The sequence below is a fragment of the Thermobia domestica genome, chromosome 10, assembly GCF_964235325.1.
Source record: "Thermobia domestica chromosome 10, izTheDome1.hap1.1, whole genome shotgun sequence".
NCBI classification, from domain to species: domain Eukaryota; kingdom Metazoa; phylum Arthropoda; class Insecta; order Zygentoma; family Lepismatidae; genus Thermobia; species Thermobia domestica.
This window is the reverse complement of record NC_137463.1, coordinates 31,448,650-31,475,208: the sequence shown is the minus strand read 5'-3', so window position 1 is coordinate 31,475,208 and position 26,559 is coordinate 31,448,650. Positions and strand designations below refer to the sequence as shown.

The following is a 26,559-nucleotide window of genomic DNA, read 5'->3' as shown; positions in this document are numbered from 1 at the left end:
AGTAACACGCTTTCATTTAGAAAACAGAGATTTTTGTTTTAGTATTTTTTTTTTCTTTTTCCCAATCTGCTGTTTTGCGTATTGATTCATAACTTTTACTACTATTCCTGGCGGGAGCTCATGTAGTTTGGATTCCACGTTAAGCAGTAGGTCCACGTCTCATATAGCCTCATTGCTGAACAGAACGTTCAACTCAAAATCAACTCAACTTTTTTTTTTTTTTTTTTTTTTTTTTACTATAAAACTTCATCGGTAAAAACAGCTGAAACACTTTATATGCGGAATACTCTGTAGATAGCCCAGCATTTTGATAAATTCCCGGGACACCACTAAACAGGGGTTTTGCATTTACTTGAATTTTATCGCTCCAAGCTACATCAAAATCTGCCTTTGAATAGGAACGACACTTTTTTCTCTCTCTTTCCCGGCGCAGCCTCGGGTTCACTTCAAGCAGAGTTACTATCTTGTTCACTCCCGAATACGTCACTGAGCACAGAATAATCAATGTCATTACTATTCATTACTAACTCATAACCGTCTGAGTCGGAGTCATTCATCAGTTCTGCAATTTCATTATCGCTAAAACTTTTGCCTCTTCTTTTTGTAATACCGCCGCTCGTAAAGGAATATATATATATATATATATATATATATATATATATATATATATATATATATATATATATATATATATATATATATATATAAATCAAAAAGCACTCATTGCTATGAACCCATATGGTATGAGTGCGTGTGTAAGTTTTTGACGCCTACGAACCGAAGGGAAGTGTTGAAAACGTAATCAGCGCGACGTGATTAGACGCAAATACAGCCCTCATCACTTACTAATTGCATTGTTTTCTTTCGTTGAAAGAAAACAAATGACCCATTCTGTGTTACTGTACATTCGGCAGGAGAATTGATCGCAGAACTTGGGTGAACACGTGATTGCCAAGGCTACATTTCCTTTTAACCTTTAACATGTTCGTAAGCTGGAAAGTGTGTATACTGATAGATCTTGAGGTAGAAATGAAGCCATTGTTAATAAGTATTCAGGAAGATAGCAGGAGCAGCGATGAGTCAACAAACCCATTACGAAAGTGAATGAAGTAAATAGATTAAGAGATAAGTTTTTGGATGTTTTACTTCGTTTTATTTCGATTACATTGAGATGTGTAATGCATTATTATTATTTTTATGATGTTGTGAAAGGTTATAATAAATACTTTTTCCTATTACATTCTTATGAAGTAGGCTTCGCGCTACAAGCTTCCTGAACGCGACAACACTGCACGACAGAGGTGCCGCACTTCCACTTACTGTATGCTGTTTCTTCATATAAGCGCGGGGAATTTAAAGATTGGGCTGCAACATGGCTCACCACTTAACGCAGAGAATATGTTGAAGTAAAAATTTAAAAACTCTACCAACTAAACCTTTTTTTTGTTAATAGTTTCAAATATTTGGAACACTAGACTTCCAAATTTTCGAACAGTGTTTTGTACGTTTCTCTACCTACCATGGTAAAGGAGATCAGAGCGTCGTACATTTGTTTTAATTACACAAAAACTATCAAGTGATGAAAATTGAACTTTTCACAACTTACAGTTAATGGATGCATCTACATATTGTACACAGGAAATTATTTCACGTGATCTCTTTTCTGAGATATAGTCCTATAAACATTGATCTACCAAAAAAGTACGAAAAAATACGCACTTTTTCATTAATTTTTATTTTTTTATTTTATTTTATTTTTTTTTTTTCTCACTACATAGTACAAAGAAAATTTTTATGTCTTAAGTATTGAAAAGACAACACTTCAGCAATTCCAACGGGGTACGACAATGCAATATAAGTTTTGACTGAACGTTACGGCAGCTTCACGAAGTCAGGGGCCTATCTTTATGAAATGGACAGTAGTATTAAATATTTCAATATATTCACTTTATCATTAATTTTCGTATTATTACATTTTCTAAATTCCTATTTTAATTTTAGCAGCCCAAATTTATTAACAATACGTACATACATTATAAAATTTTATATTTAATTTGAGTCGCCATTATTATTTAACTTTGTGCTGGAATACGCCATAAGGAAAATCAAAGATAGCAACCAGGGCCTAGAGTTGAACGGCATTCACCAGGTTGTGGCATATGCTGATGATGTAAATTTAATAGGGGATGATAGGAGAACAGTAGAAATAAATGCAGAGATCTTATTAAACGCTTGCAGGGACATGGGTTTAGAAGTAAATGCAGAGAAAACTAAATACATGGAAGTGCGTCGGGACCGTAATACGGCAAATTGTGGAGGCGTTAAAGTATTAAATAATGCTTTTGATAAAGTGGATACTTTCAAATATTTAGGATCAATATTAACAGACGAAAATCATATTCACGAAGAAATTAAATGTCGACTAAAAGCAGGAAATTCGTGTTACTATTCGGTTCAAAATCTCTTGTCTTCGCGAATTCTGTCGAGGAATTTGAAGCTTAAAATATATAAAACGATAATCATGCCTGTTGTTCTGTATGGTTGTGAAACATGGTCGCTTACTCTGAGGGAAGAACATAGACTGAAAGTATTTGAGAACAGGATCCTGAGAAGAATATTCGGACCCAAGAGGAACGAGAATGGGGAATGGCGGAAGCTTCATAACGAGGAACTACATAGTTTATACGGTTTACCCAACATTGTTAGGGTCGTCAAGTCTAGGAGGCTTAGGTGGGCAGGTCATGTAGCTAGAATGGAAGAAAGTAGAAACGCTTTCAAAGTCTTGACTGGTAGACCCATAGGAAAACGACCATTAGGAAGACCTAGGCGCAGATGGGAGGACAATATTAAGATGGATCTCGCAGAGATAGGAATACAAAGTAGAAACTGGATGCAATTAGCTAAGGATAGAAGTCAGTGGAGAGCTTTTGTGAACGCGGCACTGAACCTCCGGGTTCCATAGGCCATAGAGTTAGTTAGTTAGTTAGTTATTTAATTTGAGTTACCAAACTTCCACTTCTTCCGGAATCAACACTATGGCAGACAGGTACGTATATAATTAATCTATGTAGTTTTTCGATTAATATTATTATTAAGACAATAATTTAGCCCGAATAATCATATCAGAAAATCCGTAAGCTCTATTTGGAACTAAATTTCTACTTTTTATAGAGAAATACATCAACCTGTCATATATGACATATACGTAGACCTAATCCAGAAACATGATTATTTATTTTGTTCTCTAACATGTTTATGGGTAACATACCCCTGCTTTACATGTCCAGCTGGCACCATAACTGTCCTCTGAACAACCTAAATAACATAAGTAAGTTAAAATTATTGCCTGAAGAGCAAGCTTAAATACCGGCAAAAATACTCTCATGCGTAATGCAAAGTGTAAACACTGTCAGTAGAAATAATGTTAACCCGCTGGCACAGATTACGAATAAGCAGGCCACAATGCTTCCTCTCGAAAATAAACAACATTCGCAATGCAGAGTATATGCTTGTTTATAGTTGTGAAAACATGTAAACATTATAATGGTACAGTTCACTGAAAAGCGGACTGTAACAGTCGGTTTCACCATCCCACTATGCCATCACTACTAGGGAATAGCTGAATGAAGATTTTCGTAATAAATGGATAGGGTGAGCATCATGCTTGATTCCCAGTCTAAACCTCACGTCTTCTGACTACATTTTTGTGGGGGTAATATCAAGGAATGTTTCCCAAAAGGGATACTACACACACAACAGTTGAAGGACGGTTTTTAAAGAGCCTCTACTGCAATCACCAAGGCAATGCTTCGTAAACTGATCACAAAGGACATGGCACCGCATCATTTTGTGCCATCGCAAATAGTGGTGTTCATCAGATCTTCTGGGTTTGTGTCAATATCAGTGAATTGACAGTGATCAACTCAAGCCTGTACATGTTTCTAGTAGTATTATATTGTTCTTACACCCTTCCGCAGAGATAGCAAAACATTTGGGAGACACTGTACTTCAGATATATTGCTGTAAACGATATTAGATGTTTTAGGTCTTTTGAAAATTACCTACATGATTGGATGTTATACGTATTTAAGCAGTTTTTCGAAAGGTTCTTTTAAAAAAAGAAAAAAATTTCAAGCCCTTGTTACTTTGTTCTATCATTCAAAACACATCATATCATGGTCGTAATATTCGACCCCCAAGTACCTCCGATGTGTACTTCACGGTTAGTCTTTCTTACGTTATTACCGCTACAGAGGCCTCCAAAGTTTGGACGTCTGTGATACTATAGAATCCTAATGAATGTGGTAGTGTAAGATTTAGTTTAAAATATACATTTGAAAATGAAATGAAATATTTTAGTTTAACGTCCCACAATTATGCTCTTGAGGCAGAGGAAGTAAAGCAAGTGAATAATGATGGAAGAAGTAGTGGAATGAGAATGTGGGGGGAAACGGGAGTAGCCCGAGAAAACCCATGGACACAATGTTGTCCACCGCAAACTTACTTGACCGGGGATCGAATCAGGGACTCCACGCACTAGAGGTATGCACTCTACCAGTGAGTCACCGTGCTCTCCTAAAATGGAGATTTGAAATAATAATAATAATAATAATTTGATGTGGTGCCATTTCAAAAGTACAACTTTATGTTAGGTTGTCAACATTGTTGTTCTACTAGTATTACAGAGTATTATGACAATGTCCTAAGGTCGATATGTCAACTGTAAAAAATGTCGAACACTATTTTAGTTTGAAAATTACAGAAGTGTTTCAAGATAAATCGTTCATCCTGTGTATATATCTAGATATACGAAATATTTTTTTTTTTTTTTCATTTGATACAATCGTGAAACTCCTAAACAAATTGGTAAAAACCTGAAATTTTGTATGAAGCAAACATCAACAGGCCAAACTAATCTCTCATACTCTGTAATACAAAGATATAAACAGTGTTGCCAAACCAACAAAACTGTATTACTTTTTAAACAGTATTATGTCAAATTATTAGACATTTCAAATCTCTATATTAAACTTAAAAGTATAGTACCACACATATTTTTCAATGCTGCAAACTAGGGGCGCTATAGTATCACAAGAATCCAAATTTAGAAGTCTCTACTACATTAACACACAGTTGAGACGGGCGGACAATATACATCCAAAGTACCTTACTTCTTCAATGACTAAGTTCGAAAAAAAAGAAAAAACAAAATTTCAAGGGATTGAAAATTTGACTTATTAAGAAAGACTTCAAATTCGAAAAAATGGTTAGACAAATATCGAATCTATCGCATTAAATGGTTTCCAATAGACGAAAGAAGGAACAGTTTTGCCGTTTACAGCAATTTGATACATCAAATCGTTCCACAGATTAGAAACACTACTTAAAATGGCACACTTGTGGAAAATTTATAAAATAATTAGTTTTCCTTTGCGTTTATAACATTACAGCAATAGTTTATGGTAACTGTAATTAGAAGTTCTGCCAATCACATAACTTTAATCAGTGCTGCAGACTTTATTCAGGTCTACATCTCTTAAACGGTCAGATATAAAATTAATGTAAATGGCAAGATGATCCTTTCGTCTATTGCAAACCATGTAAATGCTTCGATGTGATATCTGTTTGTTTATTTTCAAAATAAAATCTTTCCAACAAAGTCAAATTTTCAGTCTCTTGTAACTTATTTATTCAAAATACATCATATCAAGCATAAAAAAATTAAATCTTTCAGTTTTAAGTCCCACGGTTGTGCCGGTTAGACTAAAGGAGACGGTGATAGTGAGTAATGAATGAAACGGTGAAATAAACAAAGTGGGAGGAAACGGGAGAACCCCGAGAAAACCCACGAGCAAAAAGTGTTTTTCCACCACAAAGTCCACACGGCGTGAGCTGGGATCGAACCAGGGACCCCAAGCACCGGAGGTGAACACTCCACCACCGAGCCATCGCCTTCCCCCCTCCCCCCATATCAAGCATAGTACTCAACATTAAGGTACTTCGCATACGCACTGCTACCTCCACCTCATGTGTGTTACTATGGTAAAGTCTTTCAAAGTCTGGATAATATTACAGCGTCCTTACTGAATAATAAACGTGGTATTGTATGTTTTCATTTAACATGTAGATTTGTTGTGTAATAATCTGACGGAGTGTCATTTGTAAAATGATCCCTTTATGTTTGGCTGGCAACATTGTTCATCTCTTGGAGTTGCAGGGTATATTGAAGATTTCTTTCTGTTGATATTTATTCCGTGTAAAATTCCAGCATTTTTATTTATTACTTTAGAATATAACACCACGCCAGTTCGATTAATTTTCGAGTAAAGATGGAGATTTATTACAGTATATACTTAATAGAACTTGTTACTATTTACTATGATAATAATTCAAATAATTAGACACTATTTTGATCACTTAGAAGCACTTCCAAATAATTGATAATTGCTTCTCAGCAACTCTATACACTTCTATCTTATATGGCGTCTTTCTGAATTATATTATTTATAAATAAAACCTTGGTAACGAGAACTGTTCCCATAGCAACCGGATTACAACGTATAAACAAACATTTACCTCTAGCGACAGCAATATAAAACATTTACAAATAGAGATTATTCATGACATTTTTATACTCCTTTTTCTTCTTCTAATTCGTAGCTACTGCCAGATAAAATAACATTTTTGGCCAATATATTAAATAAAATAAAAGCAATAAATACATGTTATCGTTGTAAGTTACACGGCTGTATCAAGAAATATATATAAAATTCTGTGACATTTGCTTTATCCTCCAGTTTTGTCGATGGTAATTTATATTATTCGGAAATAAAAGAAGATTAAAATCACAATCTTGGAAATTATAAAATACAAAATAAATAAATAAATAAATAAAAACTGCATTCAGAAGAAGAAAAAAAGGAAGAGACATATTCTGTTGTAAGTTATATTGTGGCACTGTAAAACCATTTACTCACCTGTAACGAATACACACGGTTCGTATGACCCTGAAGAGTATGTAGGCACTCTTCTCTTTCAGGGTTCCACACTTTCACCATATAATCATAAGCTCCACTCACTACTAAACGTCCATCATACTGAACACAACGCACAGCAGCTAAATGTCCAACTAACACATGCAGACACTCGCCACTTTCAATGTTCCACACTCGCAACGTAGCATCACGGGATCCACTGACCACCCTTGAACAATTAAGAACAATTAATATTACATAACATCAAAACTTCAACACACATAACTACAAAATATTTTTCGAATATTATGTGTCTGGATTTTTTTTTAAAATAGACCTTAATTATTTTGCTCGAGAAACAAAGAAATGTAAAAGAATATAGGACATGTAATTACACGGTTCGAAGATGTACTCAGAATACTGAACTGATTATAATGCCTGATGACGCAGTAACAGGACACTAAGTTCTCCTTCAAATGTCAATTAGTTTCTTATTTTGCTCCAAGCTTAATAAACATAGGTTGCAAAATTTGCTGTTTCAGAGATACATCCTGAAAAACTGCGAAAAAATAAATTAGGACACGCTTGTCAATTATAGAATCTGAAAAAACTGAGAAAGTACATCCAAGTACTGTGCATTCTTTTAGAATTTTTTGGTGCCTACACAATAAGTTTTATACGAAAAGATAAAATCACAACTGTGAATCTTTCTGATGCCGAATTTTACTTTCTAAAATTACTTAAATGTTCTAAAACTAAAGTAAAACCTTAATGTTCCGTGGTTACCGTATTTTCGCAAATCTAAGACGCACCCTCAACTTTTGAAAGAAAAGTTGAAAAAAAAAAAAAAAAAAATCCTCGGATGTAAGACGCACCCTTGGCGAAAATGAATAAATATTGAACTTACTGCTGGAATTTACGGTAACACTTGATTGCGTCAGTTTTACAGTAATCCATTATCGGTATCATATTATACCAGTATGTATACACACACACATACATACATACATACAAACAAAGAAATAATTATTCAGCAATTATTTCAATTTGTTTCTTTTTCCCCCAGCCACGGTATGTGGAAGGGGAAGGAACAATCTCCGCTGTCGTAAATTCACAAGTGATTCACCTCTTTCATTTGCCACTGGTTTGCGAGCAATTTTAAAGGGTTTTTATTTCGCGTAAAATGCACGATTTTAGCTCTGCATTCTGTTTGCACACACAAAATACACATTCTTTACAGAATCATCACTAACGGGATAAGCGATTTTCGGTAAAACTATCTAATCTGGCCTAAATTTACATAAATCTAAAACGCACTTGATTTTGGAGACAAAAAAAAGTGAGTCTTAGAATCACGTAAATCGTAGCTTACGGTATATCTTGTAGGCTAAAGGACAGATGGTTATTGGAAAAGAATGGTTATGGAACAATTGGCGGGATGAAGAGAATGATGATGAAATAGTAAATATTATACCTTATACACGATTAATATAAAACAATAATTGAAATTAATAATAAAGCATAAATAATGTGGGCTGCTCTTCTTCTTCTTCTAGTACTAGTACTACTACTACTACTACTACTACTACTACTACTACTACTACTACTAATAATAATAATAATAATAATAATAATAATAATAATAATAATAAAAAGAACACGATGATATCTCTACCACAGATCTGCACTGTCTTAAATTAAACCAAGGACCGTTCACAACTCAGGTGAATGTTTTGTAACTGAATTTCATGCACCCACTTGAACTTTTTACGTAATCTCTAAAGAATGAAGAAAATAAACAGAAAAATCCTTATCCTTACTTTTTGCCATGAAGATGCATACATCTGACAGTTGATGTATGCCCGTAGAGAGTGTGAATGCACTGGCCAGTCTCTGCATTCCATACTTTTAAAGTTCTATCCGTACTACCACTAATTATTATGCTTCCAGCCATCTGCGAAGACCATACACCTCCTGTGTGGCCTACTAACGTTCGGAGACACTAAAACAGAGAAAGCACCATTACAACACTAGAACAATAAAAAAAGAAGAAAAGAATATTACAAGCTAAGTGTATCATAAGAATCAATGCCTTTAATTTTCTTATCACAATATCTTATCTCAAAATATTCAATCCTGCAATTCCGTTTTCTTTCTTCCCCCCCCCCCCCTCCCCCCGATAATGAATGTTGATTTGGGAAGTGAAAGTTGAAACAGGAGTATTTCGAAGTTCGCACTGTACTCGGCAATTGTTCGATCAAGTGTACCTCTAGAGGCAGATGCGTGAACTAATGAGCAAATCTGGCACGTGTTTTGTCTACTTGTTAAGAGTAGAGATGTAGTTCCTTTTTATGAGCAAAGGACAAATCTCGAGTAAAATTCAGAGGGAAATGGTTTGCGTGTATGGGAAAGACAGGATAGACCTTAACTACATCTTCAAGTAAAGCGGGACGTGAAAACCTTGTGTATTAACTGTATGATGGGCGTTTCGTACAGTTCAGTGTATCATCTGTTGCATGACAAACTGAAATTTATTAAAGCAAATGCTCAGTGGGTGCCAAATAACCTCACAGACCTCCATAAGGGCAACGAATGATGACATTCCTTGAACATTTAGCATGGTTCACTGAAGAAGAGCATGCTTTTCTGAAAGATATCATTAAAGATGACGAGCCCTGGGCCTCCCACTACAACCCTGAACCAATGCTGGTATCCATGGAATAGAAATATACCGACTATGCAAAGAAATTCCAAATAATGACTCAATTTGTAAAAACCTAGTGACTGTATTCTGAGATATGTACGGGGTTCTACTGGTCAATTTTCTAATCCGTTGGGCCACTGTATATGCCGTATTGTATGAAAAAATGAGGCGTGCGCTTCGTGGCAAACGCCCTATAATAAATGCTGGAAATACCAAACTCCTGCACGACTCCATGAAGAGGTAAGGGAAGGGGGTGCTCGAGCATGCGCAGTACAGTCTTGATCTAACACCTTCAGACTATTATTTAACCAGCCAACATTTCAATTTCGATAACGTAGATGGCTACATTCACAAAGATGGACTTCTATGAACAAGGTATTTTGAAATCTATGCGACGATGGAAGAAATATGCTCAGGGACTTCGTGACTATGTTGAAAAGTAGCTTTAATATGGGTCTTTACTTAGTCCACACTTTTTGTGTTTTACCTCTTCTACACAAACTGTGCGCTACCTACACTGTTCAACACAGATTTTCTAATAGATACATAAGAAGCCACTTTTGGACAACTGTGGAGAGCTAAACACACAAATGACAATGAAAAATCGAAATTGGTTCTGCCTTCCTTTACATGATTTCTCTTCTTTTAGGAATTTCAAAATGATTAAAAGTGCAAAGTACATATTTCTGTAATTAAAATAGGACTTTTCTTTCAAATAACCAAATTGTACGTAAATCAGCACACAATACACTCCGAAATACGTAGGTTGATCAATCAAGAGTGATCATCAGTGTTTATGAGGTGAATACAACAGCAAGGCACAGAAAACTAAACATGTCTGTGTAGTGGGAGAAGTGACGAATAGATCGAGAAAGTTTTAAGCCCATGACGTCAGAAATGTGACCTTGGCAGCCGTTCAAGCACACGTAGTTTCAGTTTCGCATAAGGCAACATGGAAGTGACAAGCGAAGAACAGTACAGAAATTCTGTTCACTACCTTGCAAAAATCAACGTTCCGTGTGTACCACATCCTCCATATAGCCTTGATTTAGCCCCTTGTGATTTCTTTCTTTTTTCCAAATTTGAAGAAACACCTACGGGGACGGTGTTTCGTATCTTCAGGGCAGTGGTAAAAGCTGCGGAGGCGATTTTGAAGGATCTATCCAAAAATGGCTTCCAGCATGTCTTTGATGACTGGCAGACACGTTGGACAAGTGCATTGAATGTAATGGGGACTATTTTGAGAAAGACCATCAACATTTGGAGGATTAGTATGGGTACAGTAGCCTCAGTCTAAAGACAGCCACTCGCTCACAAAGGGATGCCGCCCTCGTGTGAGCTTTCTTTTCATACTGTCCTGCTAGGTTTTTCTTTCCCTTGAAAAGTAACTGACAGGCAATAAACTGAACCCAAATCGTTGCCAAATCTTTCTCAATGATCCTTTTTCTTTGACACAACCTCTCCCACACACATTGTTAGAGACATGGATGGAAGAGAAAGAGAGGGCGATAGGCAAAGGAAAGCATTACGTATGGCAACGTTTAGAACGTTTAGTTTTTTCTTCTTCCGAAAGAATCACAAATTTTATATGACAGCTTTTTTGTGCAAAATTCAAAATCTCCCGACTGGCTATCGCCTGGGCGCGCCTTCTTTAATTATGTTTTATTCATTTATGATCATTCTTTACTGATCAACCCTCGTATTTGTAGATGGATACCTACTCTTCCTGGTGACTGTACACAAGATACCTATATCTTTGGTCTAGGTAAATAGTTATTCATGTGCTCACATGGTCTCGACCAGGGGTGAACCTGCGGCCTTCTGGACATCTTGTGAAAAATGCTAAATTATATAAGAAATATGGAATATACGAGGTGAGCAAAATGTAAAACAATAAATTTTCTTACTTTGTTTTTAATATGCTATAGTGTTATACATTTTATGTAAATTATTAATGTAACTCTGTAATTAATAAACTAGGAAAATTAGGTAAATTTAAAACTGTTATATGTGACCTTGTGAATTCGGTATTGTCAAAGTGGCCTTTAAAACAAAAAGGTTCCCCATCCTTGGTCTCGACTTTGAATAAACATTATCTAAAATTGTTTTGTTAAATGTTGACATATACAAGTTATATTTACCTTTCCCGTCGTGGCAGACCAGACTTTCAAAGTGTTGTCATCAGATCCACTGACTATTCTATTCCCTGAGAACTGAAGACAGGTTATGACATGGTCATCATGACCCTTCAAAACCTTTGGCGGCCGAATTGGTTTTATTCTCCAATTCATTTCTATTGTATGCTGTCTCATGTAAGCAGCCTGCAAAAAAAGATCATTTAGTCGTTATATGAATACACAGAGGTTAGTATCTGTAGTATAATGTATATTTCAAGTCAGAAATATACAAATACCCTTCATTATGAACAATTAATTTCCAACATTTTCGGCAAGCGTTGAGACTTTTCAACGACTTAATTCTCATTTATAAAGAATTTCATAAAATACTTACACAACTTCTAAATGTAACCAATACAATAATCACTAGTAGAATCATTTAACACCAGACAGTAGTGTTATTAATTGGATAAATGACGTATGCCACCATATTTAGTGCATATACAGACATATCAGTACTTTCTTACTAAACTTAATGTGCAACTTCCCTCGAGTAGCGCACATTACACACCTTCATCTCGGCGCCCTCACTGCTCTAACTGGGCGACTGTTTTAATTGGAAGGGTGAATATGTATTAATATGGTTATTAAAAGTACAAAAAACACCTGTTCCCCGATTTTTATGTTTCCAAATTAAATGAATAATAAATTAAATGATTATACAAGTATTATTACTTTTTTAAAAAAAAAAAACAGGGGGGGGGACGGAATTACAATAGTACAATGGACATTCCAATGTACAAGACTATATGTATACAAAATTACAGTATAATTAAATTAAAGAGTAACATAATAATACAAACATACTATTTACCAAAATACAAAAGAAAATATCAAAATTATTCAAAAGGAATTAGCTAAGTCTAAATTTCCCTCAATTAACATACATCATCCTTATCTAAAGGAAATCGGAAAATGTTTCGCCAACTAAAGTATCCAGAAACTTTCATATGGAAATTGCTATTTCTGAGTATCTGGTTCATAAAGTATGATAATTGCTTACATAACTTAGACGCAGATTTTCAATAACTATCTGGTTCATGTTAGCTTTGCTTTAGTAATTCAAAATAGAAAAATAACAGCCTATGAGCACAGCACAATGCTTTTATTAAAATATCAATGTGTAACGGTTTCGCCAACTAACTAAACCTTTGGCTTCATCAGACACATGTCTGTCTGATTATAATGTGTTTGATAAAGCCAATTGGCGAAACTATCACACGTTGATATTTTAATAAAACTATGGTGCTTTGCTCAGAGGCTGTGTGTTTATTTCTACTATGGATTTCTAGTTAGAATGTGAAACGATTCGAAGATATTTGACAAAACATCGCATTTGTCGAAATAAATTCTCAACTAGATACACATTTTCACAGTTTCAAGTCATTTCTGTTCTAGCACACAACTTACTATCTTCGTCTAATTTGGGAACATTAATTTAGAAAGACGTACAATTGTTTCTTGCAAAAACAGAAACAACCATTCGATTGCTCAATTCCACGCAAAGAATCATACTGCTGTAAGATCATAGTTAAAAAACGAACTAGCTACTCACATTTTTCATAACCAAACACAGACTGTTTGTTATCCATTTAATATCTTTGGTTGAAATTGATATCCCAAATAGTAAAAGGAAGATTCATAATTTAGTATTATCTTTGGGGAAGAGTAATAGGTTTTTCCAAAGAGTTACCATATCCTAAGAGGTGTCATATCTTTTTAACAGACTGTGACGTCATACATACATATTAGAATGTCTTTCAAGACTGATTTTACGGAATTTCAAAAGTCGATCTAGTAACTTTTAGCATTTTCATAGGGGTTAAATATTAAGAATGTTGACATTTTCCACGTACAGTGAAACAATTACCTACTTTATTCTATTAGAAATGTACAAATCAAATTACCTTATTCTATTAGAAATATAAAAATCAAATTTTAAATAAGAACTCGCCTTCCACGGAGATGCAACACTTGCGCCCCTCTGCCGTCGTCGGTTAAGTGTCTCCCGAACATCATCGATGCCAGCCTCCCGACACTTCTCCCTCCACAGAAGGTTGTCCTCCGCTAACACTCGCCAGTATCGACAAGTTTGAGCTGCCCGTAACAGATCACGAGGTTCAAGGAACGATAATACATATAATGCAAGCTACAAAAAGAGAAAACATGATTTAGTAAAACATTTTTCAGACTCCACTAGAACTTAACTTTGTACTAATAAGCAACCACTTGTAAAAACGAGGTCTACTTTAATTTATACTATCCTAACCATGCCTTTACCTGAAACCACATGTGCAAGTATCATGGTACCATACTCAGCTGTAGGTGGAGTTCCGGCTGTAACGTTCTACTGCCACTTGTGTTACACAGATAATAAGGAAGGAATCAGCAGTCGAACTTCTGAGACAATCTCGTGTTCCACAGGCAAATGCTCATATCGAAGTGATGTTTCATCGACATCAGGAATCATATACTTGTACCAGTAATAAATAAAATCAGCACATCATCTTAGTATATTTTCTTTATTACCTCTCTTTCGTTCAAGTAACTCATGAAGGCATGTGCTGTAACATTTCTTCACACCATGATTCACTATTTCCACTAACATCATTGTCAGCAATTGCTATGTCACGCACTAAACAAATCAAGCATTAACAATTCCCTTTCATATCAAATATGAGCAATACATACTTGCTCTTAATATTCCCAAAAAAATATATATAAACATTTGTAGAACATTGTAAAGAACTATTGTCTGACAAGGACATCAAGCATCATGGTGAATTACAGCCAAAAACAAAGGTATGAATTGATGATTCCCAAAAGGAAAGAAATATCTAATTCTCACGGATCATGAGATTCCTATTTAGCTACTGTTACTCCTGTTTACGTACGTAATAGAAATAAACAAGCAATACAAATCGAATGTGAATATAACCTGGATTAATATTATCAACCATTATACAATTTTTTCATGTAACAACTGTTATTCCAGGATGTCTACTAAAATTCCAAAATGAAATATCGTGACTTTTTCGTGACCTTTTCTTTACCAAACCATACAATTTCGCAACATTCTCAAGAACGAATTTGGGTGCGAATTAGGCCGAATTTTCATACATGCGATAAAGGCATGCTTTGCTTGCGATTTGGTAGTGTCTAAAGGTGATACATAGACAATTTTGGTGATGGATTTTGACGTTTTATAGAACAAAATTTTCCAGTCTGTACTTATATTTGTACCGATCTAAAAAAAATCGTGACCCAAAAGCTAAATTTCGTGTCTTTTTCATGACTTTCCTGACCGATAGACACCCTGCATTTGGTCAAAATAAATGCGCAAATACAGGGTGGGCCAAAAGTAACAAAGGGGTTATAACTGTGAATAACTTTTTTATTTATCATTAATTTCCACTGATATTTGACCGACTTAAAGACCAAGGAGGCGAGATTCTTTACACTTATATGTGGGATATAATCTCAGGCATGTGTCGCCATTATCTTAAAGCCCGTATCTGAGTAGCACATGATTCATGATAGAAGTCAACACTTTGATCCGAGTACCCGTATTTCCTAGGGATGGCCAGAACCGGTTCCTGGTGGGACCGGTTTTCGGGTCTGAACGGATCCGGTTCTAGAAGATCCGGTTTTTCGGATCCAGGTCTGGAACCGGTTCTGAAAACAGATCTCCAAGAACCGGTTCCACTGGAACCGAAACTGTGACCATCCCTACGCTAAACCCGAGCTGCTGGCAGGCTGTGAACAGTGTGCTAGATGAAATGGTGGAAGCAACAGGTAGGCGCCCAGGCGGCGGCCGCTTGTCTCATTTGGCTGGGTAACTGGCAAACTCATTGGCTAAACAGGCAAACTGGCCAACTCATTTGGCTAAACACCCACTGATGGACCAAAATTTTTTGGGGGGGACACAAGCGCATGGTCCCTTTTTGCAGTGTTTTGAAGGTGAACTTTGTGCCTCCTTTACGGGTCTTTGGGGGCTTTCAAATCCAGGTCTGGAACCGGGTTTTCGGATCCAGGTCTGGAACCGGGTTTTCGGATCCAGGTCTGGAACCGGTTCCTAAGATCTGGTTCTGGAACCGGATTTTCGGATCCAGGTCTGGAACCGGTTCCTAAGATCCGGTTCTGGAACCGGGTCTTCGGACCAGGTCCGGAACCGGTTCTGAAAACCGAATCTCCGAGAACCGGTTCCTCGTGGAACCGGAACTTTGTGGCCATCCCTAGTATTTCCGCACGAATATTGTCCTTGAATTGGTGTAAGTTCAAGGTGTATGTGAACAAACCACAAGCAATACAGCAGAACCTTAGTAAATCTATCAATGTACTCGCTGCCATTGATCTGTAAATTTATCATGGAAAGCCGTGAAAAGAGAAATCATACGGAACTGCATGTTTTCTACTCCGTCCAAGCCAAACTTGAATAACGCAGAGGGTGATGGAATTCAAAATTATATCCAGACACTCCTCATTCAACCTGCATACGGAAATATATTAATGAAAGAAGGAAACAACAGATTTAAATTTTATTTTTACACCAAATCCTCTGTAGGTGTGAATTCAATAACATACACGAGTGAAAAAGTAAGTGGCTGGATCGGAACCCGGGATCTCCGACAAACCGTGCCGATGCGTTATAACCACTACGCCACCCAGTCCGCTGTGTGGAGAGCACCGACTACAAAGGTGGGAGAGTGTTTGGCTGTTCTAGGAAGCGGACTGGGCGGCTGGTTAACGCATCGGCAGGGTATGCCGCAGATCCCGGGTTGAGTCCCGATCCAGTCAGTCACTTTTTCATTCTTTGTATGTTATGGACACAGAAATGTTGACGCGTTCGATTATACCTCTCTTGATAAAGATTTGGTAGTTGAAAATAACATTCAGAGATCGTTCAATTTGTGAATAACGTGAAGGACAATCAGTGAAGTGGAAGTGAAGAGGAAATAGACGAAAATTCGTCGGATCAACTCGAGATACCGAACTACAAATTGTCGTTTCAAGCAGTTGGACAATTACAGGAGTTTGCTATTAATTGCGGTGACAGTGAAGCCTTTCAATTACTCCAGCAGTTAGTAGCAAATTTCAAACAGAAACTAGTTTTTGCTGGATGTACGCAGCAGATAACTATTGCACATTTTTTCCGAAGAAATTTATAATTAGTAAGTTTTCTCTGCATTTTCAGTATTTAATAATAATATTGCATGTTCTTATTACATTAATTTTGTTTTGTAGTAAAGTCGGCATGTCAATTAATGAATTTTTACAGAGAGATGGCATGTGCTTTAGAAGAAAATTACCACATTTGTAGTATATTTTGCAGCACACGCCCACATATATACATCCCATGCAAATAAGTTTTGTTGCTTTACAAATTGAATTCCTCCTAACCCTCCGACTAATTCAAACCGTAAGTACAGTGTTTTGATATTACTCTATACGTATTTACACTTATAACAAATGTATTTACAGTAGATTGCATACAATTATCGCTATGAGCAAACTAAATTTCTCACCCTCTCTGTAACTGACACCTCTTATTAACGAACAAAAAAACTAATGTCCCATTAGTGTCACTGATGTCCCATTCAGAGGCTTCACTGTACTTTTTATTTCACCTGTCTTACACACAAACTAGTGCATAATACAAAACTATACTCCTTACGCATATTAACTAAATGTGTCACAGACCGGTAAAATGGTTAATGGAACCGTATCATTTCATGGAGAGACAGTGTAAAACATAAATGACTCATTACCAGACCCAAAAGAAAAGAAGTATCACTTCCTTCCGATTTCATCTCAAGAGCAATATGAGAAATAAACGAATATGTCTTACCTCTTTTGGCAACAATGAAATGAAATCCCTTTGAAACTGAGGTTCAATGACTTGCATCATATGCCTAACCTGCGTAGGTTCACAGGTTTCTATTAATTGGTCAATAGCTAACATTCTTTCAGCGTTTGACCACCTCTGCAAGAGAACAAAAGAGAAGGAAAGTTATTCAATTGCAATTTTATACCATATAATACTAGTGTTACACACTGAGAACGAGTATTTCTACTGTGAATTTAGAAGAATTACTAGAATGTTTAACCATAAAACTACCTTGTGTCTATATTGTAAAGAGAGAGAATAACCGCATGCAATGGCTTGAGAAACGCAATAGTTCATAACCGCAAAAACAAATATTCGACACTAGATTTTATTTTGTGGTAAACGTATCTGGTCACTGTTGTAGTTATCCACTTTCTACAGATCCTACTTTATATTACCTTCCGACTTTCTTCATCTATTCATAGGTCTCTTTCAACAGGCTTCCTAATTAAAACCCCATCAACCTCATTAGTTTTCATCATGTGAGAAAGCTTTATACAGGGTGTTCGAAAAAACATATCGGACTGATCTTAAGAACATGAGTAGCCAATTCGAGCGGCCATACAAGTAGCTGTTCGGGTAGGTAACTAGTCGTACAGATGCTTAATGTCTATATAGAGTATGGTATCCAACGTTCACTGTACCTGTTACTGGAGCACGGCGGCAGTCAAGCGTCAAGCCATCATGTCCGAAACATGTCCGGTTGTTCGGTACGGCGTTAAGTCTGGAGACTAGTAGTTCGGATAGGTGTATACAAGCTAGGTTGCCTTAATAGTAAGGAGACGTGCGTTATCCTGCTGGAAGATGGTATTCCGGAAATTATACACATAAGATTAGAGGACATTACCGACGATGTCACGAATATAAGATACACTCGCCATACTTACTAAGCGAGCCTATTGCTCCATACCAGGATGCCTGGTGTAAGTTATTCGGTACGGTGACTGCGAACACATGCTAGATTTTCTTGCTCTTACATATTTACGGATACGCACATGGTTGTTATGTCTGAGATAGAGACAATTCTCAGTACTGGATACTATTTCCTCCATTAGTCTAATCTTGCAGTCTTTTCCAACATTACCGGAGACGCTCTCGGTGATAAGCAGGGAACAGTATTTACTAATCGTGCGAAAGGGCCTCAAGAATGTCCACTTGCTTCCAACAATCTATTTCTTTAGTGTTCGTGCACTCACAAGTAGTCACAATGTTGTTTCATACTGGCGGTCTCAGTCTTGTTTGTTAGGGCGGCATGAACGATCCTTTTGTCAAGGCATTCCTGATGCACTGAGGGTACGTCTGCTGCGGGAACTCTCTGCCTCTACCATGTACACTACCAAACCAAACTGAAACGTCACGAGGCACGTCAATGATAATTTTATGCAACAACCATCCAACCTCTTGCAGCTCCACTATTCCGCCACGCTCAAAGTATAACTGCACAACAGGTGTTTGTTACTGTCATCCTAGCATTGCAGACACTGATCAGCACAGATTCGCATACACAACTACAGCCCTAACCCAAGTGCACCGTTACCATGATTTGCCGTTATTTACGCACAGTAGTGAAAAATCAATTGTTTGTTTTCCATGGTGCACTTTCACAAAACCCTCTTCAACAATACACTGCCTCTTTACTGACTGCGTGATATAGTGCTGTTCATATTTTGAGTTACTCAAATAATTACTTTAAATACTACCTTGTTGCTCTCTTACCTCTCACCTTGGCAATGCTGAAACAATTGAAAGTTTGACAAATGAATTGTATCCACAATAAACAGCAAAGTTTCCCAAATGTTAGTACTGAATATAATTTGTTAATCAGTGTCCAATAACTGTAAACAAACTGGTTCCACAAACACCTATTTTACAGTGCCTAAAATGCATATTAGAACTTCATCTATCTTACATTGAAGATAAAAGTCTGCTGTATACGTTTCAGGCACATACACGAAATAATTTGTTACTTCGTAAGTTTGGATGTTATATATATATATATATATATATATATATATATATATATAACTTTAAAACAAATATATATATATTATTACAAGGAAATTGCTTTCAGCAAATACTCACTTGGAATACCAACAGCCATTCATTCATTTCCGGTGGTGGGTTGGCTTTGGAAGGGATTACACTTCTTTGTACCTTGGCTTTTTCAATAGGGATGCAGCCTTCTAAAGGAAGTTTTTTCTTCAAGCTGCAAAAAGAGAATAACCATGTTAAATAAGTGGAGATATAAATACATAATGTAATACAGTTACTGGAAGAAGTTTGAACTCAAGGTTTTAACGCTGAAATCTTTTTCATACTAACTAAAGAATGTGCCAAAACGTAACTAAAACCGATTGATTCACCAGCAAAACCAATACTCTATGAGATGGAACCTACTCCTTGAAGTGGGACTCGAACCCGAGACCATTAGGCACTTAACCACGAACACAACATGTAACTGAAACCATGTTTACATACGTCCACTGAAAGCAAGTTAAGCTCTTTGTTACTCAGAAGTTCAGTGTAATAAGCTAAGTTCTTAAGTTTATAATTCAATTTACACTCAATTCCAGTTTCAATTCATAGAACTTAAGTTTTCAGTTATGGGCAAGAAGGTCTGTTAAAACTGTTAGTATACCGTACCTATTTCATAAACTCATACGCAACCACATCAGATCAAGCACTGACGAACGGTTAGAGGTGTCCGGAGTTCTAAGAAAACACTTTTCATTCCTGCTAGAAACTTAGCAAGAATTCTTCAAGATTGTAAGTCTCTATTTCATAAGCTTGGACTCTCTCTCCTCATAAGCTACCTGGTGATTTTTTTTAATGAAGTCTAATATATATATACACATATTATATATATACACATGTGGATAAATAAGGTTGTATCAGAGGTGGAAGTGACTTACACGTACACATGGATTGTCTTTTCGTTTCACGATCATACTGAAAGGTACAAATTTCGTCACCAGTGACGATTTTCGTTATCAACTCTCCATTGTGTCGATGCACACGTACTTCCAAAGTTCTTCTACTTTTTTTTTTTTTATTATTATTTTTTATTTACTTTTTTAGTGCAAAAATTGCGCATGTTCAAATGGTCGTGCAAAATTGTGTGGACAGGTTCTCTATCGATGCCCACCATGCTTGCTATCATTCGAATGCTGAGGCTGCGATCTTTCCGGATAATGTCACTTCTACCATATTTTCCTTTATTGTTGCTGTGACAGGACGACCCGGTGTTTAATCTTCATCAATATTATCGCGCCCACAAAGTGTTTGTGTCATTCACACACTCACGTACGTGACATTGTATTATCACCATACACATTCAGCAACAGTTTCACACACTCAATTGATTTCTTTACTTTCACAAGGAGTTGATTTTGATTTTGACGTCCCTTTCAGCAGCGAGGCTATATGAGGCGGGACCTACTGATTAGTGTGGAATCCGAACCACATGAGCTCCCGTCGGGAATCGAACCCGGGTCTCCCACGCCAAAGACGCGGACGCTAACCGCTTAGCCACGAGGAGCTCAATTTCACAAGGAATTGCGAGTTAACGCGCTGCTAAAATTTCATATTTGTCATTCTTTCGGTAGCATGATTGCACACTTCTTGTCTCCAATCGCTGCTTACAGACTAAACCAGACTGACAGTGACATCTCATATATATTTATATCATATTTTCTTCTCGAAGGTCTAAGATTGTTCTGCGTGCATGCGCTCCCTACAGCTCAATGTATATTACTAACAGGGTTGTCAATCCCGTTATTTTATAGCAAAGCCTTGTATATATTTTAATAATTACTTAAGATCAATTTTGGGACAAACTATACCAGTGAATGCCTGCAGCAACCATGCTCAGCACCACATAGTCACGTTTATATATATATATATATCGGGTGTTTCAAAATAATACCGACAACGTTTGGAAGGTGATTCCTAACACCAAGATAAGACAAAAAATATAGACCAACCTGGGTGCACAAATGCTTACTTTCGGAGTTATGGGCCACGAAAACATGAAAAAATGAATTTTAAAGATCCATAGCCCCAAAGCTATGGGGCCTACCGTAGTTGGATCAAGACTTTACTTAGGAACTAATATGTGACCTATCCAAAAATCCGTGTTTCAGAATCCTAAGGTATTCACGCAACAATTTTTATATAGGGAGTTTAGCTAGGGCATATAAATTGAAATACTCAAAAATTATCTCTATAAAAGTCTTATTTTGGTGTCAAGAATCACCTCTCAAACGTTGTCGGTGTTGTTTTGAAACACCCTATATATATATATATATATATATATATATATATATATATATATATATATATATATATATATATATATATATATATATATATATACCATGTGACCATAAATTATCTTTACAACTTTAAAAATATACTAGAAAATAATAAACGGTTTTCAACCCTCATACACGTCAATGAGTGTAGCCTGGTGGACGGACAACGTCAAGCCGATATTCAACTTCTCTCTGTATATGCTACAGGAACTCCACGATGTTGCGAATATGTATCTTCATGTCCCGTAGGTCTGTAACCTTGGTTCGGTACATCTGATCCTTTACAAACCCCCGTAAGAAGATATCTAGTGGTATGAGATCAGGTGGTCGTGGCGGCCATTGAATCGAACTACCTCGTCCAATCCACCTACCCGGAAAGTTTCATTCAGAAATTAACGAACGTTTAGGGATCAATGAGGTGGTGCTCCATCCTACTGAAATATGACGTCAGACTGCAGGTATTTCAATTGTGGCACAGCAAACTCTTTTAACATGTCCACGTTACACTCGCTGAAAAAGAACGGACCAAAGACGCAATTGTGCCTAAGTCCGCACCACACATTTCACACGTGTAACATGAAGCAGCTCTGATTCCCATATACGAACGTTATGACGATTCAGTTTGCTAGATACATGAAAAGTTGACTCATTGGAGAAATAAATATTCTCAAAAAAGAAAGAAAAGTAATCTGTTTGCGTCAAATATATTATTCGCGGGTCGAGTCAAAACTTTGTTTCGAACTCGCTATTTCTAAACTGAAATACATATTCAATGATGCTCTTTGTGTATCATTGAATTCGTATCTACAGAAGATCTGGCATATTAAAAATCAGGTTGTTTCATCCTTTCATTAATATACACTAACCTTCTTTCCTCATTCTTTGGGATATAAGGCCAGTATTTTAATATTGATACATACCTATTTACTCGGAGTCTATAATTCTTATTTATTTATTTTTTCAAATCTGATTTACTAATAGGGGTCTTGATCTACTGTAAGGGCTGAAATGTACGTAACATATATATTTTTCATATACTTCTGTACGGTTATACGTGAACTGAATGGTATTAATTTGAAAATTTTCGTTCTCAATGTGGTGATATATCCAATTCAATTTACAGTATAGTGCGAATATTGTAGTATATATGCTGCTAATCTTTATTGTGTCATGTAAACGCATTTGGACAGAATGTGATCACGAATGTTCGACACATTGACTCACTATTAAATATTGAAGTAATTAGTACCGTAAATATTAACTAAACTGTGAAATAGCAATGGAACCGCTGAATATGTAAGTGAGTTGCAAAGAGACATTTCATTTGTAGCATGTTGAACGTACAATTGAAATAAGGTGTCGTCTACGGAACGGCTAATTACCCGAACATTGGTTTAGTCCCTGAATCCCTTAAGTACACCAAGAAGAGAACCTTTCCTCTAAAAATGAGAATGTACACGAGGTACTTGGAATAAGCAGCCTTGCCGTTCATGTAAGTTTATATTGCAGGACCTACCTCAATCTTCTCCAGCAAATGATCTATGATTAGTAACGATGGTGTTCAGTTTAATGAAAAATTAGTTGTTGCTTTGATGTGATATAGTGCTGGTCTACAGGGCGTAGTAATCTAACCGCACTCGCATACGACTTCTTCTGATGAGGATTTTTATGGCTTTCAACACTGGTGCCATTTGCAGTACTTAAGGTTTTCCAGTACATAAGGGAACACTCAAGGACATATAAGTAAAGATAACTTCATTCTAATATTTTATTTACCTCCTTAATCCTTAAACAAATAATAGATTATTAATAGCATAATTAATAAATTATTACCACACTGAGCTTACCTCATAATACCAGAAACAGTCTTTTCTTCGGGGTAGAGTTTCTTACATGGAAACCCATTTTGTACATCTAATCGGTTGTCGAGTTTTCGTTTCCTCTAAAATACGAGAAATATGGACATTAGCATGAAATATACGTGTATTTAAAATTTACTATTTTATCTATGACGTTCAACATAGACTAAAATTTTTGACTGCAATATAACAAAAGCACAAAACTTTATGTTTCGTCACTGCGCTCTTCTCCATTTACAATAAAATTTTCTTAATAGTGTTGGTGAAATTCTTTTAAATGAACCAGAATTTTCTTTAGGTGATTTTACTGATTTCATCTTTATAATAAAATGTTCCTTGTTTTTTCACATACATAGGTTGATAAAAAGTAGTGGCAAAACTGTTCTGACACCAGAGGGCTGTCTCTCACCACTTCAAGAGTTCCGTAGCTGATAGAAGTCTGCACGGGCTTGGGCCGAACCCGCGGCCCAGACTCGGACCTACAAAGCATAAATCACTTCGGGCTCAGGCCGTAAATTTTTAAATACACAACCAAATTTCTCAGGCATTTTCGGTCTTAACTTTGTAAATATACTGTACAACGATATTTATCGGACTGGTCTTTCTGGAGAACTTTTGAACTACAACTGCAAAATTAAACCTCTAATTGCTGGAAATAAAAATACATTTTTGCTTTATTAAGTTTCTGTAACTCGATCATCACACGGGCTCGGGCCTAAAGGCTTAAACATATTTCAGTCTCGGGTCGGGCCCGGGCTAAAGATTCCAGCCCGTACAGACCTCTAGTAGCTGATAAGGGAATTGTGGCGAATGATATTGTCTATATGTTATCAGTCAAAAGCAGCAGTGTCATAAAGTAGAGAAGGGAAGTGGAAGCACCTTACCAATATGTTTCGAAATGACAACGTGTGGATAAAGATAGGAACAGTGCACAACAATGTTTCCAAGAACTTTGTGACAGCTTTTCCGCCAAAAGAAGGAACTAGTACGCGGGAAGCACTATGACACAAGAGAACCCATCATTCATGCCACATGGCGAGCCCTACAGACATCAACAACGACTGAAGTTCTGACAGATAAGGAAGTCTTCCATGCGTGTCGCAGACGGTGATAGAGATGGGAGGCGATTGCACTGAACAAGTGTAAAAGTGTTCTTTAACAAAAAGCCAAGTACAAATTACAACCATTTTGCCACAACTTTTTATCCAATCCTTATAAATTTTCATTATATACATTTGCCTGTCAGAAAATGAAACCTAATCTTGATGTCAATCTCTGGTAAAAATTTCACAGATGTCATTCCAAAACTGGGCGCTAGAGAGCACGTTATGTCGTTCTTGTGCCCATTCGTTTTCACTGCGTTTCGAAACTTTCAAATGCTTCTCCTGAAAAGTTAGGAATTTTGAGTTATGTCACTCTTGAAATAAATCGGTGATAATATATATATATCTTAAATTTTGTTACTAAATATTAAAATTATATAACAAATTTCAATTTTCACGGAACACAGGACATTTAAAGAGATGTGAAGAAGAAATCAGTAAAATTAAAGGGTCCATGACATTTGGGTGCAAAACCTTTTATCCACGTAGGTTTACATACTATATGTCATAGTGAATTTCATAACTAGAGCTTGGATGTTTAGGCACTGGAAATTCCGAAACACTTCCACAAATAATTTTGCAAAAACTAAAAAGTAGCATCTTTAACACAGCAAAGTTTCTGCACGTCATGCACAACTTATCTCTACCAGTTAAAAAGAAATAGGAAGGAACTACAGCAGACTCTCGACTATCTGGGTCGCGATATCCGTATTCTGTACTATGTAATTTAGTTTTAAAAGATTTTTCTTTTCTTTTTAATAAAATAAAACATATAATAAAGAAATGTAATCTGTGTAAAAAACGCACCTTTTCGTTAATATTTAGTTATTTTAAAGATGTGACTATATATTTATACTGCACTGTGTATTTGATTTTTTGTCAGAAATCATAGAATTTATCTTAAAATGTGTACAATACTGTACATATTTTCATTTCTGCACTTTCATTTTCTACAATAAATTATTAAAAAGCATGGTACAATCCGCGGCAAAAAACCTGCAACATGAGGATGTAAGTTTATTGTGAAACTACGCCTAACAGCACAGGGAATGAACATAACATCTAAGTGGAACGAATCACACCAGGATAAACCTCGGCCTCCTCCCGTACACACTTATTTTGGTGCAAAAGACTTCGTCATTTCACAATAAACTTATATGCTCATGTTGCAGGTTTTTTGCCGCGGATTGTACAAGAATAATAACATTATTTCCAATAAGGATGTGGAATTTGAATGATAGAATTCTCAATGACCATAGTCAAGAATGAACACCACGCCGAAGCAGCTCATCGTGGACTGCGATCCGAGCTTTAAATGGGCCATCCGTCGATTTGGTGCTTTTTTGATGCATTTAGGACGACTTACTGTACGAGGCAATGCTTCGAGAAGAAGAGTCGCCCAAGAAAAGAAGAAAATATATTAATGCAGATGAAAGGATTCGCCGTATTGTACAGAATTTTAAAACTGTTGACATTGTACAATACTTGCGGGGTTTGGCCCATAATTCCGCCATGGAATGATAGTCATGATTAGTGTACCAC

The 26,559-nt window shown here is 36.4% G+C and overlaps 1 protein-coding gene across 4 annotated transcripts in view; it reads right to left on the bottom strand.

Annotated features, from left to right (window-relative positions):
• Positions 1-26,559, bottom strand: part of LOC145662399 (F-box/WD repeat-containing protein 7-like) — a 60,726-nt gene that overhangs the window by 12,928 nt on the left and 21,239 nt on the right. For all 4 annotated transcript variants that reach the window (XM_081727935.1, XM_081727937.1, XM_081727936.1 and 1 more), the window contains exons 3-9: positions 23,903-23,997; positions 19,825-19,948; positions 17,704-17,838; positions 13,810-14,004; positions 11,820-11,999; positions 8,795-8,976; positions 6,978-7,203 (exon numbers count right to left, since the gene is read on the bottom strand). In XM_081727935.1, the coding sequence (XP_081584061.1) occupies positions 6,978-7,203; positions 8,795-8,976; positions 11,820-11,999; positions 13,810-14,004; positions 17,704-17,838; positions 19,825-19,948; positions 23,903-23,997 (1,137 nt within the window). The remainder of the gene's footprint in view (positions 1-6,977; positions 7,204-8,794; positions 8,977-11,819; positions 12,000-13,809; positions 14,005-17,703; positions 17,839-19,824; positions 19,949-23,902; positions 23,998-26,559) is intronic.